Source organism: Petaurus breviceps, unplaced genomic scaffold (genome assembly GCF_028583685.1).
Source record: "Petaurus breviceps papuanus isolate PSGF00001 unplaced genomic scaffold, PetGlider_PUasm1.0 220, whole genome shotgun sequence".
In the NCBI taxonomy this organism is placed as follows: domain Eukaryota; kingdom Metazoa; phylum Chordata; class Mammalia; order Diprotodontia; family Petauridae; genus Petaurus; species Petaurus breviceps.
Window position 1 is genome coordinate 5944427 of NW_027185876.1, and position 19130 is coordinate 5963556.

Consider the following 19130-nt stretch of genomic DNA (forward strand, 5'->3'; position numbering starts at 1 on the left):
CATAAGACAGAGGGCACAGGACTAGTTGAATAGGAAGGGATGATACTTAAAAGGTGAAATTAAGAGGTGAGAGAGGAATATAATGAGAATGGGGTAAATTATCTCATATAGAACAGGCAAGGGAAAACTGTTACAATGGAGGGGAAGAACAGGAAGGCAAAAGGGAACAAGTCAACCTTATTCTCAATGAATTTGGCTTAGGGAGGGAATGACATACAGACTAAATAGGGTATCTCACCCTACAGGACAGTAGGGAGGAAGGGGATGAGAGAGGGGATGATGAAAGGGAGGGCAGGCTGGTGGGGAGGGAAGTTGGAAGCACCCACTTTTGAAAAGGGACAGGATCAAAGTAGAGAATAGAACAAGTGGGGGTGGGATAGGATGGAGGGAAATATTCTCAGTCTTTCACAATATATCCACTATAGAAATGTTTTGCATAGCCACACATGTACAACCTATATTGAATTGCTTATCTTCCCAGTAAGGGTGGGTGATGAAGGAGGCAAGGAAAAATCTGGAACTCAAAGATTTAAAATCAAATGTTTAAAATATATTATTATTATTATTATTTTACATGTAACTGGGAAATAAGATATAAAGGCACTGGGGCATAGAGATCCACCGTGCCCTACTGGAAAGTCAGAGGGAAATGGGGGAAGATATGGGAGACAGCTGATTGGGGGAGGGGATATTCAGTGGGATCACTGTTTTGCGGTGGTGTGTAGGGGAAAAATGGGGAGAAAATTTGTAACTCAAAATCTTGTGGAAATGAATGATGTAAACTAAAAAAAAAAAATAAAAAATAAGAAAAAAACCCAATTGAGGTAAGCACAATGGCTCTGTAAACCTTCAGTTTGGTAGTCATTCTAATACCTCTTCTCTCCCACACTTTCCTTTGGAGCCTCTCAAACACTGAGTTAGCTCTGGCAATGCATGCACCAACTTCCTTATCAATGTGCACAACCCTGGAAAGTAAGCTACCAAGGTAAGTGAACTTATCCATAGCATTCAAAACTTCTCCATTTAATGTAACCACTGGTTCCATGTATGAATGGTGTGGTGGTGGCTGATGGAGCACCTGTGTTTTCTTGGGTATTGTTACACCAAAATTAGCAAAAGCCACAGAGAACTGATCCATACTTTGTTGCATCTCAGCTTCAGAGGCTGCATTGAGTGCACAATCATCTGCAAACATCATGCACCAACACTCCCTCTACTTTGGTCTTGGCTTGTGGCTTTTCCAAGTTGTAGAATTTACCATCAGTGCAGTAGCTGACCTTGATTCCATGTTCATTTCATTGAAAGCATTTGACAACATGGCTAAAACCATCATACTAAAAAACATGGGAGCAAGCACATAGCCTTGTTTCAGTCTACTTGTGACTGGGAAAGCACAAGAGCATTGTCCATTATCTAGAACCCGGGTAAGCATGCGGTCATGAGATATAAAGATCTCTTAAAGGAACCATATACATTTAACCCGGTGATGGAAAAATTCTGGGTAAAAATAATAGCTGTCTTCAAGTACTTGAAAGGCTTTCATATAGAAGAAGGATTACATGTATTCTGTTTGGCCCTAGCCAGTCAAAACAGGAATAGTGAATATAAGTTGCAAAGAGGCAGGTTTAGTCTGGATATAAGAGAAAACCTAGTAGAACAGTCTATCTCAGATGATAGTGGGTTCTTGCATTGGATTTTCAGCAAAAGCCTCTAGGATCAACTGTCAAATATGCTGTAGTAGCTATTCTTCTGGGGCATAAGTTAACCTAAATTTCTGCAGATGGATGGTCCCTTCCTGTTTTGAATTTTTGCAATTCTGCAATTACACAGAAACAGCATGTAGTAAAAAACAAAACAACAACAACAACAACAACAAAAACACCACTTAGGGATCAGAAAGCATAAGATCTAGTCTCATCTTCTTGCCATTTTCTAGCCTAAGGTTAAATGAGCTCTTTGAGCCTCAGTTTCTTCATCAACAAAGTGACATCTGCTATTCCTGGGGTTGTTGTAAAGATCAAATGAAATAATGTGTTCAAAAAACATTGAAAACTAAATAGGAATACTGCACTTAACATCATTAATTGGTTCTAAGAAAATACGTGGTTTTAGGTAAATGATATTTCAGGAGACAGTTCCATAGAAATGCTACAAATGGAAGAAATATTTTTGGGCCAAAATTCAGATTATAAAAAGTAAAAAAAAAGTTTGTTTTTTAAGGAGATCTGGTTTTTATAAGGTCAGTCTAGATTGGGAGCCTGAGACTAGAATAGCTTAGGACTGGATACTTTAAGACATAAGGAGGCTTGATGTACCATCATCAATTGGACCTTTGAAGGTATTGTAATTGGGGTTCAGGGAGTAGAGAGTTTAGGAAGAAATAACTTTCTTATCTCCCAAGAACCTTCTAATTTCTAGTCTGGGACTATCGACTATTGACCATTTCTGAGCCAGGGAGAGTGGGTATGGTTTCTTGATAGGAACCAAATTAAACCATAATTCCATTCTTTTTTTTCCATTCTTACAGGGTCCTTCAGCCTTGCAACCATATTCTCCCTTCCCTCATCACCACTTCCACCAAGTCAATGACTGTAGTTTCTCAGATGGGGGGAAACCACTTAGCTACAAGTATTTCAAAAGATGTAGTTAGAGATGATAACAAGTATTTCAAAAGATAGAGTTAGAGATGATAACTCTTGGATGAATCTGGGTATTGCTTCATGAGGAAAAAATTTCACAAAAACTGTCCATATATTTTAAGGGAGGAGTTGGGTAGGAAAGGAGGTTATGTTCCACCTCCCCAAAGCAATGTAAGAGGACTTTGCTGAGCTGCCATAGGTGCAAAGAGAAGAAAGCTATTTCTTTTCTCCTTTGTTTTTCATGTGCCCCAAAGGCTGTACAGCATAATGGGAAAAAATACAGGCTTTAAAGCTAGAAGACTTGAGTTCAAATCTTAGCTCAGATACTTAACAGTTATGTGAATATGGATAAGGTACTTAAGCTCTCAGTCTGTTTCTGTCCAGTGGGAATAATACCTGCAAAGTGATACATAAATGTGAACTATCATTTACTTTAAGTTCTTCTGCATTGATTAGAACTACTGCTACTAACAGCAAACCATTTATCAGTTCACTCTTTCTATGAAGTGCTTCATATCTGTCCCATGGTTAAAAAGCCTATAGAGGAACAGATTCAAATGGCATCAGGGTTGAGCTGAGCTTCTAAGGATGTTATAATGAAGAACCCAATTTTAAAATGGGCCTTACTGATAATGTATTAATGATATTACAAAATAACATTGGTCATATAGGAGGGCAGAATATACCTATAAAGAACTAGGCAAATCTAATAAAATGAGTTAAATTTTGTTACTTCTAAATGTCTATTTGCAGACTGCAATCCACAGTTAGGATGCAGCACTTCTTAAAGTGTGGGTCAAGACCCCATGGGGTCATGAAAAATTTGGCAACAATAAAAGGTTTCTGAACTTGCAAAGACCAAAAAATAAAAATTAAAAATAAAATCCAAGGAGTTTCTGGAAGCACTTGCCCATGTTGCATCAGACAATTTGACTGCAGCTTTGGTTCTGAACACACAGCATGTGTACTTTGCACTGTGCATGCCCTCAGACCATGCAATGCCAATGATGCTGCCTAAACATCAAAAGGAATGGTGAGTGGAAAAATGTTTAAGAAGCCCTGATCTAAAGAGTAAGAATTTTGTGAGAGAAGGGAAGGAAACAAAGAAGGGAAAAGGGAAGTAGGGAAGGAAGGAAAGCAGGAAGAAGAAAATAAGCATTTATTATGTACCTACTATGTATCAGACACTGTGTTAATATTTTACAAATATTATCTTAATTGATCCTCACAATAGCCCTAAGAGTTAGGTGCTATTATTTTCTTTATAGCTAAATTTTAGGGAAATAAATTTGGTCATAGCCTTAGTCCTTAAGGCTCTGTCCTGGGCCTTTCTCTTCTTCCTATATACCATCTTTAGCATCAGCTTCCATGGCTTCAATGATCATCTTTGTAAAGATGATTCCCAGATCCATTTTTTCTAGTCCTAACCTCTCTTCTGACTTCCAGTCTCAAACTGCCAACTGCCTATTGGATATCTCAAACTGGATGTCTCCAATATGTTTTTAAAGTCAACACGTTCACAATTGAACTCATTATCTTTTCCTTTAAACTCTCCCCTCTTTCCTATTTCCCTATGGGCATGTTTGTAGGCATGAGGGAATGTACTGGATGGGTGGACTCAGACTCAGTCTCTCTTTGAATACTCCCAAGAAGGGGAGCCTTTCACCTTTCTAGCTAGCCCATTCTATGTTCGTACAACTCTAATTCCTGACATTGAACCTAAATTTGTCTCTTCTCGACTTCCACCTGCTTTTCTTGGTTCTGACTTCTGGAGCCAAACAGAAAGTGTAGCCCATCTACTCCATTGCAACCCCTCAATCAATCAACATTTATTAAGCACCTACTATGTCTCAGTCACCGTGCTAAGCACTGGTGATACAGAGGCAAAAGATATAATCCCTACCCTCAAGAAGCTTATCTTCTAATGGAAGGAGATAAAGCGGGCAAACAGATGCATACAGAGCAAGCCATATACAGGATAAATAGGAATTAACAGAAGGAAAGAATTAGAATTAGGCAGAGTTGGGGAAGACTTCCAGAAAGGGATTTTAGTTGAGAAACCTAGAAGTTTATTGGAGAAAAAAAAATTCAATAAGACTCATAGTCTTAAATGTTTATATACAAATGCATGAAGTTTAAACATTAAGATGAACTAGTGATACTTTAAAAAGAAGGTCAAAAGTGAGACTTCATAGTATCACTTAGGCTTGGTAAAATGAGACCCATGGCTAGAATGTAGCTCTGGGTGGGTATATCTTATTAAAAAGAAATAGAATAAGGAAAAGGGTGGAGCTTGATAGCATTATGTATGAAGAAGGTATGCATAGTCATTGAAGAAGTCCAAGAACCAGGAGAAGAAGGCATGGTGTAGAACTTTCAATAAATTATCTCACGATATTCTTGTGGAAAAGACTGAGCTGTGGGTTAAATAATCATAATTAGGTAGATTCTGAACTAACTGAATAGCTGGATTTAGTCATAAGAAATGGTCTGATGTCAAGTTGAAAGTACGTGTCATGAGCCCACAGGGATCCATGTGCTTTTAAACATTTTTATCAGTGACTTGGGTGAAGATGAAATAAGACAGCATGCTTATCAAATCTGGAGATCACATAAAGCTCACTATGAATCTAAAGTATGACACCTAAGAGAGGTAATGTGGTCTTGAGCTAATGGGATCAAGAGAGACCTACTGACCAGGACTAGCAATATGATGGACCTATTATACCATGATTGGGTAAGACTATATCTGGAATATTGTATTCAGTTATGGGAGACACATTCTTGGAAAGATGCTGATGTGCCAGAGAGAATCCAAAGGAAATCATGTCATATGAAAATAGACTGAAGTTACTGGGGATGTTAAGCTTAGGGAATGGCTTGGGAAAGGCTTAGGGATGATATGATCATTGTCTTCTAACTAAAGAACTGTCAAAGGTATTGAGATTAGACTTGTCCTGCTTAGGCACATAGGGAAGAGCCAGGAGTGGAAACTGCAGAGATGCAGACCAGATAAATTTAAGGAAAAATTTCTTAACAATTAAAGCTGCTGAAGAAAGGAAGTAGTGGATTTGTCTTTCAAAGAGAAGTTAGATGGTATGTCATATGTACGTTGGTATATTTTAAGTATGTTGTAGAGAGAATTCTCAATCAGATATGGCTTGAGATAAATGGCTTCTGAGCTCTGTTCCAACTGTGACATTCTGTGATCAACAGCTTCCCTTTATTCACAATAATCTTCAGGATCCAGGAGTTGGCTTTGTATGATCCCCATGTTGCCTGAAGTTTCAACTTCTCACTTTTTCTTCAACATTGCTCCTGGACAAGGATTGATAGAAGGGATTCATCCACCCATCACCTCATTCGTTAGGAGTTCCACTGTCCATTATTATGAATGAATGAAAAGCATTTATTTAGTGTTTACTATATTCAAAGCACTGGAGATAAAAATAGAAAAGTGATAGTCCCTTCTCTCAAAGAGTTAAATTCTAATTCTAATAGGAGTAGACAGCACATATTGGTTTCAGCTGAAGAGTAGGTGGACCGATCCAAGTGTACCTTAGGGTATAGTGTCAAGGAAGATATTGGTATCATTTCCAATGATAAAACTATATTCATTTCTGATGGTGAACCCTTTGACAGTGCCAAGAACTTCAGAAACAAAAATTTTCTGAATCTTCACAATTAAAGGCTGCCAATGATCTCCTAATCATGAAATATAATAACTTTTCTCTATAATCATATCTTTTGGCCTCTTTACAGCCCCTGATAATGCTCACTCTGCTTCTGGATACTCTTTCCTCCCTGGGTTTTCACAAAACTAAACTCCAGGTTCTCCTCCTACCTATTTAACTACTTCTTCTTAAAATGTCTTTGGTTAGATCATCATTTATGTCCTGCTCTCTAAACACAGACATACCCTAGGGTTCTGTCTTGGGCTCTCTACTCTTCTCTCTTTACACTCTGTCAATGGCCCATCTCTTCAGATCCTGGGAGTTCAATCATTATCTCTCTGTAAACGACTCCCAGATCTACACAAGCTACCCTCATATCTCCTGAACTCCAATCTTGCATCACCAACTGCCTAGTAAACATCTCTATCTCCGTATTCCATAGATTATCTCAAACTCCATATGTACAAAATGGAACTCATTGTCTTTCCCTAACTTCCCTATTCCTGTCAAAATTAAGCTGCTCATGTTCATAACTTCGTAGTTGCTCCTGGCTCACTTTCTCTTACTCCCCCTTCCATTTCCCACAGTAACCTTCTCCCAAGTCTTGCTCATGCTTTCTTCACAAAACTGTAACCATTCCCTTCTCTCTGCTCACATGACTATCCCCCTATGTTGGGGCCTCTTAACCTTTCATATGGATTATTACAATAGCCTCCTAATTGCCTTAGATTTCTCCTCACTCAAAGAGATCCTGACAGTTGATAAAATCATCTCCCTAAAGCACATGTATAACACATCACTACCCTGGTCAATAAACTTCGGTGGCTCCCTATTGCCTTTGGAGTAAAATAGAAAACTCCTCTTTCTGACACTGACAATGAACCTTTCCAGATCTGTCTCACCTTATTCCCATTGTCTCTATTCCTTGGGTAGGGCATCCAATCACCTGTCTATGTCAGCTGTCACCCATGTTTCTCCTTCCTCACATCTGACTCTTGGAATGCCTAGCTCCTTTCCAAGTTCACTTCTGGTGTAAGCAGCTACACAAGGCCTTTTGATCTCCCTGGCTATAAGTCACTGCCACTCCTACCGCCCTTAATGTCTTTCTAGCTTGGTAGAATCTGTCAGGACTTGTACTTGGCTAGCAGGGCTTCAAAGGGCTTCAAGGGTTCAAAGTCACATCCATCCAGGATGAGGAATCAGAAAATTTTAGTGGATATATACTGTCCATAATTCCTAGAAAGTCCCCCTTCTCAAAAATTATGATTTCACCTCAGGTTTTTCCTAGACACTACTGCATGCCCCAATGTCTATAGGGCATAAAACTATCTGGGGGAAGCTGGAAGCTGCCTCATCTGATTTATAGACCATATAGTGGAGGCAAACTACAAATATATAACAATTGCTGCCAGGTCTCACAGGAATCCTTATATAGTAGGCCGTCCACTTCAAGTCTCTGCTTCAACTCTCAAGAAAGATGGAGGCTTATACCTTCTGTCCAGTTACCATCACACAGGGCTTAAGACTCATACTCTTTCAGCTGTAACTTCCCAATCCACTGAAAATCCATTCTCCATTCTATTTGTCATTGTAAAGTAAAATTTACCCAGAACTCAAGTTTCAATCACAATAACCACCAACTTTCTCTGGTTCTTATAGAGCACTGGGTCACATTAATTGGTGATATCAGATATAACACTTGATCAATTAAGAAAGCCGTAAATTAGAAGATTATGTTTAGGAGCTAGTAACAATCCCCAAGTCCAATGTTGGCTGAAGAATTCAGCCAATGATCCTTTGCCCCACAGCCCAGGTAACCCACCTGGAAGATGGAATGGAACACCAGTTTTGTTAAGTAGCTCCTTTTGTTTTTACTTCATCTGGGGTTGTGGACACAAAAAGTACATCTTTTTGTTGTTCAGTTGTTTCAGTCATGTCTGACTCTTTGTGGCCCCATTTGGAGTTTTCTTGGCAAATATACTGCAGTAGTTTATCATTTCCTTCTCTAGCACATTTTACAGATGAGGAAATTGAGACAAACAGGGTTAAGTGACTTGCCCAGGGCCACACAGCTAGTGTCTGAGGCCAGATTTAACTCAAGTCTTCCTGATTCTTCCTATCCACCGCACCACCTAGCTGCCCTAAAGCACATCTCTCGTACTATAATTCATCTGTCCAAGATTATCTTCATCCTGATCTACTTCTGCAGCCATGTTTCCTATATTATCCTAACTTTTATTTTGATTCAGTTTTGGTTCATGACTAGGCTCCTAGCAGCTCCTATGGTTTCTCATTCCACTTTGAATCTGCTATTCTACCTGGTTTCAACACCACCAAACAAGATGCTCCTCCCAGGATAAGTTCACTTCTAAACTGACCACCAGGCTTGGTAACTCAAGACTTGAATGACAGCACCTCCCATAGCTTCCTCTCCCATCTGACTGGAGGACAGGAGGATGGAACACCAAACTCCTCTCAGTGCCTTCCTTTATAATGGCCAGAAATTGGACCCTCAGCCCCCTGCACTGTGTTTCTGCTCCAAGGAAGAAAATACCCTCTGGTCTCCCCCTACTCCTTTCCTGCCTCTCTGTGTGTAGTGCCAGTCCCACCCCCCACTGGATTGTAAGTCCTTGAGGGGAAAGACTATCTTTCCTTGTATCAACTGTATCCCCAGGTCTTACTTAGCACCACGTCAGTCACATATGATTACTGAACTGAATCGTATTTCAACACACAGACAGCCTATTCATTCTTTTGATCACTGGAGTAACCACAGATCCAACTTAAATTACAACTATGTCTCATAGAATTTCCTCAGTGACCCAAAGTTCCTGCCACGACCCTAGGTCTAACACCAGCTACAGTGGATAACTAACTACTCACTGTCGTCATGCCTAAAGGTAAAGAATCAGATCTCCTTGGGACAAAAAGAGATAAAGGAAGTCTCAATAGCACCTCATTAAGTGCTGGAGGTAAACTTCACTTGTCACTACCTTGTTAAAGTACAGTCTCCTCAAATTAGCTGGAATCTACCTATCATGAATATGGAATATTTCCCTGTAAAATGCAAGCTTCTGAAGGTCAGGGGCTATTGTGTGTGTGTGTATTTTGTTCTGTTTTGTTTCTTTTGTATAATTAGTGATATTTTTATTGACTACCTTTTAAAATAACAACTGATGATCTAACAATTTAGAATGGTCCTTCCTATATTGGGAAATAACATAACTATTTCATTTTCTTGTCCTTTATGCAATTAGTGTTTTTTTCAATAAATTAAAAGAGTCCCTATATATAACAAAAACAGCAACAACAAAATCAGTCAGTGAAAATGAAGTTTATATGGATGAAAAATAAAAAACTATATGGATTCAAGGGTGCTCCTTCTCTATCTTTGTGCTTTTCTACAGACTGACCCCACCAGGCCTGGGGAGGAAGTACCTCCTCAAATCCACCTCCCAGAATCTCTATCTCCTTTCACAGATTAACCCAGGAGTCCCAGCCTCAGTAATCAGCAGTCTTTATTTTACTCTTGCTCTTATCAGGCTATGCCTCCTCAAATAAGCTGGAATCTACCTCGATGTGAGTTTGATGTACTTCCTAGTAAAATGAAAGCTTCTGAAGGCCAGGGATTATTTGGTTTTGTTTAGTTTTGTATCCTTAGTGTCTAGCACCTAATAATTAATTAGTTAATATTTAAAGAATTGAAAAAATTTTTTAAATGGATTGATTAATGTTTGCAGCTCTTCAAATGTTCTTAGATGATTAACCTCTTAAATGTTTAACCACAGCAGCTCATCAAGGAAAAAATTATTCCCTAGATTGCAACCCTATGCCAAGAGAAACACCATTTCCCACAGTCCATGCTATGCATTAGGCCAGGGATTGAGTCCAGCCCGTGGTGGGAGGTGGTCCACTCCCATTCTTACTTGAAGGAAATTTTAGGAAAAGGAAAGGGAGAGGGGGAAAGAGGAGATGAAGGGGAAGGACAGCAGGTTACTTTACTGAACACATTTCTACATGACTTTAAAAATACTTGCCTTATAAATCCAGCTGAAATAAATTTAGTGACTACTTCTATTGAAATGGTATTTAGCTTATAGTTCCATGATCCTTCAGGGACATAAAAAACATGAAGCTCCACCAACTGAATAAATTGAGAAGAGTTTGTCAGATAAGAGTATTTTAAGCACATTTTAATTACATTGAAATAAAACAAATATCAATGTTAAAGAATTGAGATTTTAATCAAAAGGTCTGACATAAATATGTAATTTTCTAAACATGTACGTCCCTTATGCTAAATGGAAACAAAAAATGAAGAACTTTTAAAAAGTGCCCTTCACATTGTAAAGGGATTTTAACTACATTCAGTAAAGACAATCTCCAACTCTCAAATAGTGCATGCTACAAAGATTCATTAAGTTTCTTGTTTCAGAAGTTGGACTACATTTATTCAAATTAGTGATCTTACAAACAGTAATTAGGCTTACATATCTACACATAAAATTCATTTAACTCAAACAATAACTGAAATGGTACTATACTTTGGCTATAGTATGGGCTGAAAAATCTCTAGAGCAAGGGTAGTTAATCCTAGATTTGTAGACTCTCAAGGTGTACATGGATAGATTTCAGAGGGCTTGTAAATTAAAAAACAAACATCTTGATAACTGTATTTCAATATAATCAGTTTCCTATGTAACCTATGTGTTTCCTTTTATACACTTAGAAACATTATTCTGAGAAGTTCATAGGTTCTACCAGATTAAAAACGGTCCTGGACACACACAAAAATATGTTAAGAACACTTGTCCTAGAGGTCTGAGTTGGGCTGAGAATTTAAGCAACATTTGTGACATTTTTTCTATAGGCAAAAGGGTTCCCTGAACTGAAATGACTGATAAATGTTTTCACTTTTAATCATTCAAAAAAAAAAGAAAATTTAGTGTTTCCATAAACCTATGCCATCCTTGGTTTTGAGTACGTGGAAAAGAGCACACAGGAAAGGGGACTGAGAGTACCTTGGTAGAAAGAAAGGGTCATATAGAAAAAGGGTCTCAAAAGTAATGTAAGGGACAAATCTTGCTCTCCAGGGCACTTGAGGGAGCCCACTTTCATCCCCAGAACTGCAAATGGGGGTGTTTAAAAGTTAGGTGGTGCCTCTTCATACTGCTAGTTATACATGTATCTCTATTGGTGTTTTGTTATGACATTATTTATACATTTTGTTATGATGTACTATATATGACTATATATAATATACTATCCAGTGAATAGATAAGATATTAAAATGACTACAAACAAAAACAATTATTCTTTTTAAAAAGTGAGTCAAATAATAAGATTGACATTTGTCACACATTGAAAATCAAAATGTTAAAAAAAATTATTACCTAAGTACTAAAGCTTTTCAAAACTTTAAAATTTTGATTTGTATACAATTTAATATTTTTCTAATAGTATTTGTTAACATTGTCCTTGAGATAAAGCCATGCTAAATGAAATCAATATGTGACACAAATACCATTTCTAAATTAAATAAATTGCTTTAATACTTTTGATGACATACTGTGGCCAAATTCAAAATTAGTTTGTCTTATTATCCACAATATGTTCTATAAATGAATGGATAACCATTATAAAGAAACTGTAGTCAATCCATACATTTTTGTGGCTCAGAAACAAATTTATAATGTAAATGAACAATATCAAATTTTCAGTGATAAGTTATTGAGAACTCTTTACATAATCTATACTTGTCTTTCATAAACACCAATTTAAAAAATGCTGATGAAGCAGGTTTAAAAGGTTTTTCATACAAAAAAGAATTTTTTACCTCCGGTGAAGAAGGTCGACTTGGATTGAATGACGTAGTCATCGATGCCTGAGTAAGGTAACAATTACTTCTGATTGCTTCTTGGTGGTCTTCTTTTTCATTTAAGCATTACTTAATAATAGGGGTCATAATACAGATCTACTAGGTGAACTAATGACAGCATTCCATTCATTTTTTATCTTCAAGTCATGTAAATGCCTGCTAAAAAAGAAAAGAAATGTAAGATGATAAATAATGCAAATACAGAGAAGCATGGAAAGGCTTACATGAACTGATACAAAGCAAGCAGAACCAAGAAAACCATATATACAATAACTACAACAACATAAATGTTTCCAATAACAACCAGAAAATAATTAAAAATGAGTGTTGCAAAATCTGAAAAAACAAGCTTGATCCCAAAGAAGAGATACATGAAAACACCCATCCCCCATTGCTTTTCAGAGGTTGGAAGAAAGGCCTATAAGTTTGGGAACTTTGCATATATTGTCATTTTTTTCAATATATTGATCAGTTTTGCTATTTTCCTCTTCTTTTTCTTAAAAAAATTAAAAAAAAATTTTTAATATAGGATGACTCTCTGGAACAACTAAGTGGGAAATATATAGAGGGAAATTTAAAACAAAAGATATTAATAAACTTATCTTAAAATAAAACTGAGAAAAAGATTTTAAAATTAGTTTAAAACTAGAACTTTAGAATGCAGAAAAATCATCTATACTAAATGAAAAGTACCTAGTGAGTAGAGCTGTCAATTCATATGGAGGGAAAACATGTTCTTTACAATTATCACCAAATGATCTAATAAATTTCTTTATTAGGACATGATAAAGAATTGATTTAATATTCAGAGCAATTCATCTTCCCTGATTTTCATCAAACAAGAAACTGTGTGATAGTTTACTTAAAACAGACTTCGTTGGTGGAAAATTTAAGTTTGTACAGATGACTGTCAGGAATGATATTATCAGAATCTCAACACATGAATTTCTATCCAGGCACAGATTCCTTTACATCTACAAAAAGGAGTGACTGTTTCAGATGAGATTTAACAACCCTGAATTTTGTCAGGATATAAGATCACCATTAATGATGAAAGCTAAGTAATGAATTTGTTCTCCATGAAAGAAGTTACCAAGGAGCACTACACCTAGGCAGCTTCTTACTGATAAAGAAACCATATGGATGATTCTAGGAAGTTCTTTATACTTTCAACTGCTTGTACAACATTAGAAAAGTTATTTACGGTCTGCATAACTTAATAGTGCTATAATCCTGGAACAGGGTATAGCTTTAAGAATTTCATCTTTAGGATAGTAGTGATTGATTAACTTCTTGGGTTATTATAGAAACTCCTGAACTTGTCTAGCTTGATATAACACAAATCACTGTGCAAATCAAATCAAATCATCTACCTATGCTAAAGTTCAAAATGGGACCATTTGAAAATGTTAGAGAAGCAACAGGAAAATAAGTACTATAAATTTTTATAGACATTCTGGAAAGCAGTTAGGAAAAGTTCCCCTACAAATTAATAAATTGTACAGACCTCTTGAACAGAAATACCACTATTAGGCCTACAACCGAAGAGAAGGAAGAAAGAGGAAAAGGATCAATATATAAATATATGGTATCTATGTGTAAGCATATAGTATGTAGGTACAAACATATGTAAATATATAATATATACATATATTTTATGTATATCAACTCTTCGTGTTAGCAAAGAGGTGAAAACTAAGTGAGCATCTACTAACTGGGCAATGAACAAAATATGGCACATAAATGTAATGGGAATGATGAAATGAACATTTTCAAAGAAACCTAGGAAAATCTGTCAGTCACTCAACAAGCATAAAAAGCACCTACTATATGCCAGGCACTATGATAAGCTCTGGGGATACTAAGAATGACAAAAATTATTCCCTCTTCTCAGATAGTTCACAGTCAAATAGTGTAGTCAATAAGCAAGGAACCACATACATACCCCACATGGGTAACAGACCCAGGAACTGTCCAGGTCTGCAGATGCAGTGGTTAGTTTCCATCAGTGTGGAGCAGAAGCAGGTCATGAATTGATAAGAGTTAAGTGAGCAAAGTCAAGAGAACAATTTATAGTAACATTATCTTTGTTGTGAACAACTTTGAAAGACTTCAGAACTCTAACCAATGCAATGACTAGCACTGACTCTAGAAGACCAATGACAAAAGATGCTGACCAGCTCCTGGCAGAAAGGGGATGGATGAAATATGCCAAAGGAGACATATTTCTGGTCGTGGCCAACGTGGAAGATGGTTTTGCTTGGGCATGCATATTTGTTACAGAGGTTTTGTTTTTCTTTTTCTCCTAAGGGTGAAGAAGGAGGAAAAGAGGAGGAAAAAAATAAAAAATACATAAATTCAACTCTTCCAAGTGATTACTCCTACTAACAGCTGACATTTATTACAGCACCTTAATGTTTACACAGCATAGTACTTTACATACATTCAATCAGTGATTTTTTTTTTAAAGAAACCTATGCAGTAAGTGCTGTTACCTATTATACCAGTTTTATATATGAGGAACCTGAGCCTCGGAGAGGATAACTGGTTTGCCCAAGGAAACTCAGTTAACAAGTGGCAGAGCTATGATACAAACACAGTTCTATCTTAAATCTTAAGTCCAGAGTTTTTTGTATTTTTCAAACACTTCAGGACAGCTGTACTGTCTACTCTGTCCTACCTCCATAATCATTAAAAGAATTTAACATTTCCAAGAATGTTTACATTCAAAATCATGACAGAAATTTTAAATTTTAAAATACAAGGAAGCTAATGTTATATAGGACTCCTCTTGAGTGGCACAAAATATACTAATAAAAACTACATTATATATATACATATATAATATTATATATTATCATTTTTATCAATCTACATTAACAAGTTTTTGAGCACCTAAAGGTAATATAGCACAACAACGGGCATTTGTTAATGGTAATAGAATTCAAAAACAGTTTGTCACTAATGGAAAATGCACTGAGGCATCAACAAATACAAAATAAGTTAAAAACTGAAGTGATTAGTAGGTCATATTTGAGAGAATAACCAATAAAAGCAAATCTCATTTTTTCTTCCATAATTCGGATTCTGTGACTTGCATGAAGCAAACAAACATAGCATAATTAGTTCATTTCAATGCATGCATTTATATGCAGGGATGGGAGGAAAGACTCATCCCCATTCCATGGAGAAAGATCATACCAAGCCATATATACCTTAAGGGAAAGAACCACAGTCCTTCTGCTTCACTGGTCTGTGGATGCACATAGGGTATCTAAAATCACATTGCAAAAGAGATAAAAGATTCACCATAATTTTTCAGATAAACACTGAGATACAAAGGCCTTTATGAAAAAAAAATCAGCGAAAATATAAATTCAAAAGAAAATTTGATCTACAGTCTTCAACTGTCAAGTGATGCTTCATTCATTGAAAATGGAATGCCAAATCCACACATCAGCACAGGAGCCCTATACAGCAGCAAGCTCCACCCCCTCCCCAGTCACTCACTGTCCTGCTTACAACCCAGCCCTTAGAGCCATTACCCTGGGCAGCAAGTCCTATGGAGGAGGCAAAGCCTGACAGCTACTCCTATGGGATCTACAGTCACGGCTACTAAAGATACAGAAAAGAATGTTCTTGGCCCCAAAGTCCTGGGCACTGACAAGCAGTTCAACGTCAGAAATTATTATGTTTTTAATAGTGGAGATGACATGAAAGACGAGGCCTTACTGTCTGCTTTGCTGCTCTATCCCAAAGACCATGGACCTTCCCCATCGGAATGTGGGCTCCTTGAGAGGAGGTTTTACCATCCTACTTGTATGCCCAGCATAGCACAATGCTTTGCACTAGAAAGCACTTAACAAATGTTTTATGAATTTTTATTCATTCATATTAATTTATTCATTCATATACCAATGAAACTATTTTATGATGTTATGCTAGAGTTTCATGGCATGGTATTTGAGATTATATGTATTATAATTAGGCCCTGCAACCAATCTCCTTGAGCATGACCTAAGATGGGCCAGTTTTGCACCAATTTCTCTGTTATTGAGTTATTATGATCCCAATGTCATTAAGACTACGTGAAAATAAGTAAAACTACGTCAGTATGTGAATCTTTAGTTGGGGAACCTGTATTGCTGTTATTCATACTAGTTTTATAGGTAAATTCTTGGGAACTATTTTTATTATGAAAAGGAACATTTGTTGAACAAATCTGTTTACTTCATTGTGCTTTACCTTATTAACCTATACAGTCTAATAAGCAGTAAAGTATGTTATCATGACTGGAACAGGCTATATAAAACATAAAATACTACTACTACATTATACAAATCTTGGATTAAATCAAACAATAAATTTTGTATTTCTGCATGTGATTCGGAGTATTTCTGTGTTCTTAAAATTATGTTAAATACACTAAGAACCAAATAATACATCAATTTTTCAACTAATTATACTTAAAATATGTAACTACTCATATTTGTAATTCTAAAGTAAATTTAGGGCTAGACTGTCCTAAAGTAATTAGTTATTTTCAAGTATATTCTACATAGTAATCTATACTTTTCCATGAAGGAAATGACAAGCACTGGTCCAGCCTAGTTTGTGGAGTTAGCTTAACCACTGTCTACTGTGGAAAACTTAATCCTGATGTTAAGAAACTTTTTATGTGTCATGGATTCCCCAACCCTTTTAAGCAATCTGTTAAAGCCTATGGTTCCCTTCTCAGAATAATGTTTTTAAATATGTAAAGTAAAATATAATGGATTACAAAGAAAACCAATCATATTGAAATAAAGATGCAATTTTTTCCTATCCAACTTTATGGACTCCTTGAAATTTATCTATTGCAGACTGTGAATCCCTGGTTAAGAACCTATAGACCAAGGGTTGGCAAACTATAACCAACAAGCCAGATCTAGCCAGTTGCCTGTTTTTGTGCCCTGCATCCCCAAAATAAAAAAATGGTTTTTACAAAGTTTTATTGCGTTTAAAAACATTAAAAAAAAAAACCGTCTTAGCTCAAAGGGGCACAAAACCAGGCTAAAGGCTGGACCTGGATATTAGGGTTGTAGTTTGGCAACTCTGACATAAACCAAGAGTATATGTATTTGTTTCAGCAATGTGCCACATAATCAGAAATACATATGTATGAGCTACGTGAACTTAGATTTCAGGAGTTTTATGAAAGAATATACTTTAACAAAGTTAGGTGGGTTGAAACACTGTCCAGAGTTTTTACCATTTAGAAAGAAAGTTTAGCTGGTCAAATGTACAAGTTAATTTCCAGGACAAACATTTCACACCATGTTTTAAACCAACTACTCTCACTTTACAGATGAAGAAACTGAAGACCACACAGGTTCCCCTATGGTCCCTCCAAGCTCTGAAAGTCTATTAGGTTGGTTGGTAGCTGCACATTGGCTAAAGTATCGGGCCTGTATGTGACTTTGGCTTCCATCACACTTACTCTCTGGCCTCAGTGGATTCAAGTTTCAGTGGCTTTATACTTACTGTCCCGACTTCTGGAATGCTCTACTCTCCATCTTCCAACTCTTAGCTTTCCTGCCTTCCTTCATGACTGGGCTCAACTCCCACCTACTCCAGGAAGCCTCGTGGACCCTCCTCCCCAGCGGCCAAAGCCACGCTCTCCTACAGTCCTTTTCACAAACTCTACCTAGTGGTTTCAAAGGTGAGCTGGAGAGAAGGGTTCTTCTCCGATTCTCCACGTCCTGAGTTTTAGCTCAGTACTTGGCACAGTCAGGGCTCGATAAATGCTTGAATCTGACTTCCACCATTTACTCTGAGCCTCAGTTTCCTCATATGGAAAATACGAGGACAGGACTGGATCAGAGTTGTCAAAACACACAGCTCACACGGTTTCCAGATTAAAAATGTAACTGGGAAACATTTAGTAAAACAGAAATACAGGAAGACACAGACAATGGTAACGTGTGGTTTTCTAAGTCAGAGACACTGAACGAATGAGTTCGCTCTATTGGAGTTCGATGCCACTGGCCTGGATGACTCCCTGGGGCCCTTCTCCCTCTGGAGAGAATGGGGGCTGGGCCAAGTTAGGGGAGGCAGGGGGGCGCAGCGGGAAAAGAAGGGGTTTTGTTCTCAGAGGACCTGGCTTTGAATCTGCCCTCTGACACTCACTCTGGGCCTCGGTATCCTTTTGTGGAAAAAAAAAATTGGAGTAATGACCACTAAATCTCTGAGCTTCAGTTTCCCCTTGTGTCACAGGGGGTACTGGAGGAAGGGCCACTCCGCCCCGTGCCTCAGTTTCCCCTTCTACCACAGAGGGGGCTAGAGGAAGGGACACTCTGCCCCGTGCCTCAGTTTCCCCTTCTACCACAGAGGGGGCTGGAGAAGGGCCACTCCGCCCCGTGCCTCAGTTTCCCCTTCTGTCACAGAGGGGGCTGGAGAAGGGCCACTCCGCCCCGTGCCTCAGTTTCCCCTTCTAACACAGAGGGGGCTAGAGGAAGGGGCACTTAGTCCCCCCCCCCCAGCCTCAGTTTCCCCGGTGAGGAGGGGCGGCTGCCTGGCCTGGCCGCCTCCCAGGTGCCCGCCGCCCCGCCCCCTCCGGCCTAGGAGTCGGGGGTCGCCCGGTCTGCAGGACGAGAGCCCCTCCCCCCGCCGTCCCAGGCCGGTCTCCTGGTGGAAGGCCCTGGGTCTCCTGGGGTCGGGGTCTGCCTGGGCTCTTACCGCTGCCCTCCCTCTGGGTCGCTCGCTCGCTCTCTCGGGAGGAAGGCGCAGCGGAGGAAGAGGAGGGGGTTGGGGCGTCGAGCCAGTCGCGCGCGCACCCCCAAGGCGCGCCCAGCCCCACCGTCCGCCCGAGGCCCCGAGCGCGCACCCGGCTCGGCGCGCGCCGCAGCTCCCAGAGCCTGGGGGGCGGGGACCTGCTGCAGAGCGGGAGGGGAGGGGTGC

General features: G+C 38.4%; 1 protein-coding gene across 1 annotated transcript in view; it reads right to left on the minus strand.

Annotated features, from left to right (window-relative positions):
• The window catches only part of SPATA1 (spermatogenesis associated 1), a 75287-nt gene extending 56211 nt beyond the window's left edge, over nt 1-19076 (minus strand). Inside the window, exons 1-4 of the mRNA XM_069094601.1 lie at nt 18909-19076; nt 15407-15465; nt 12150-12350; nt 10351-10457 (exon numbers count right to left, since the gene is read on the minus strand). Of these exons, the coding sequence (XP_068950702.1) occupies nt 10351-10457; nt 12150-12191 (149 nt within the window). The 5' untranslated portion in view covers nt 12192-12350; nt 15407-15465; nt 18909-19076. The remainder of the gene's footprint in view (nt 1-10350; nt 10458-12149; nt 12351-15406; nt 15466-18908) is intronic.
• Nucleotides 19077-19130: the final 54 nt, after the last annotated feature.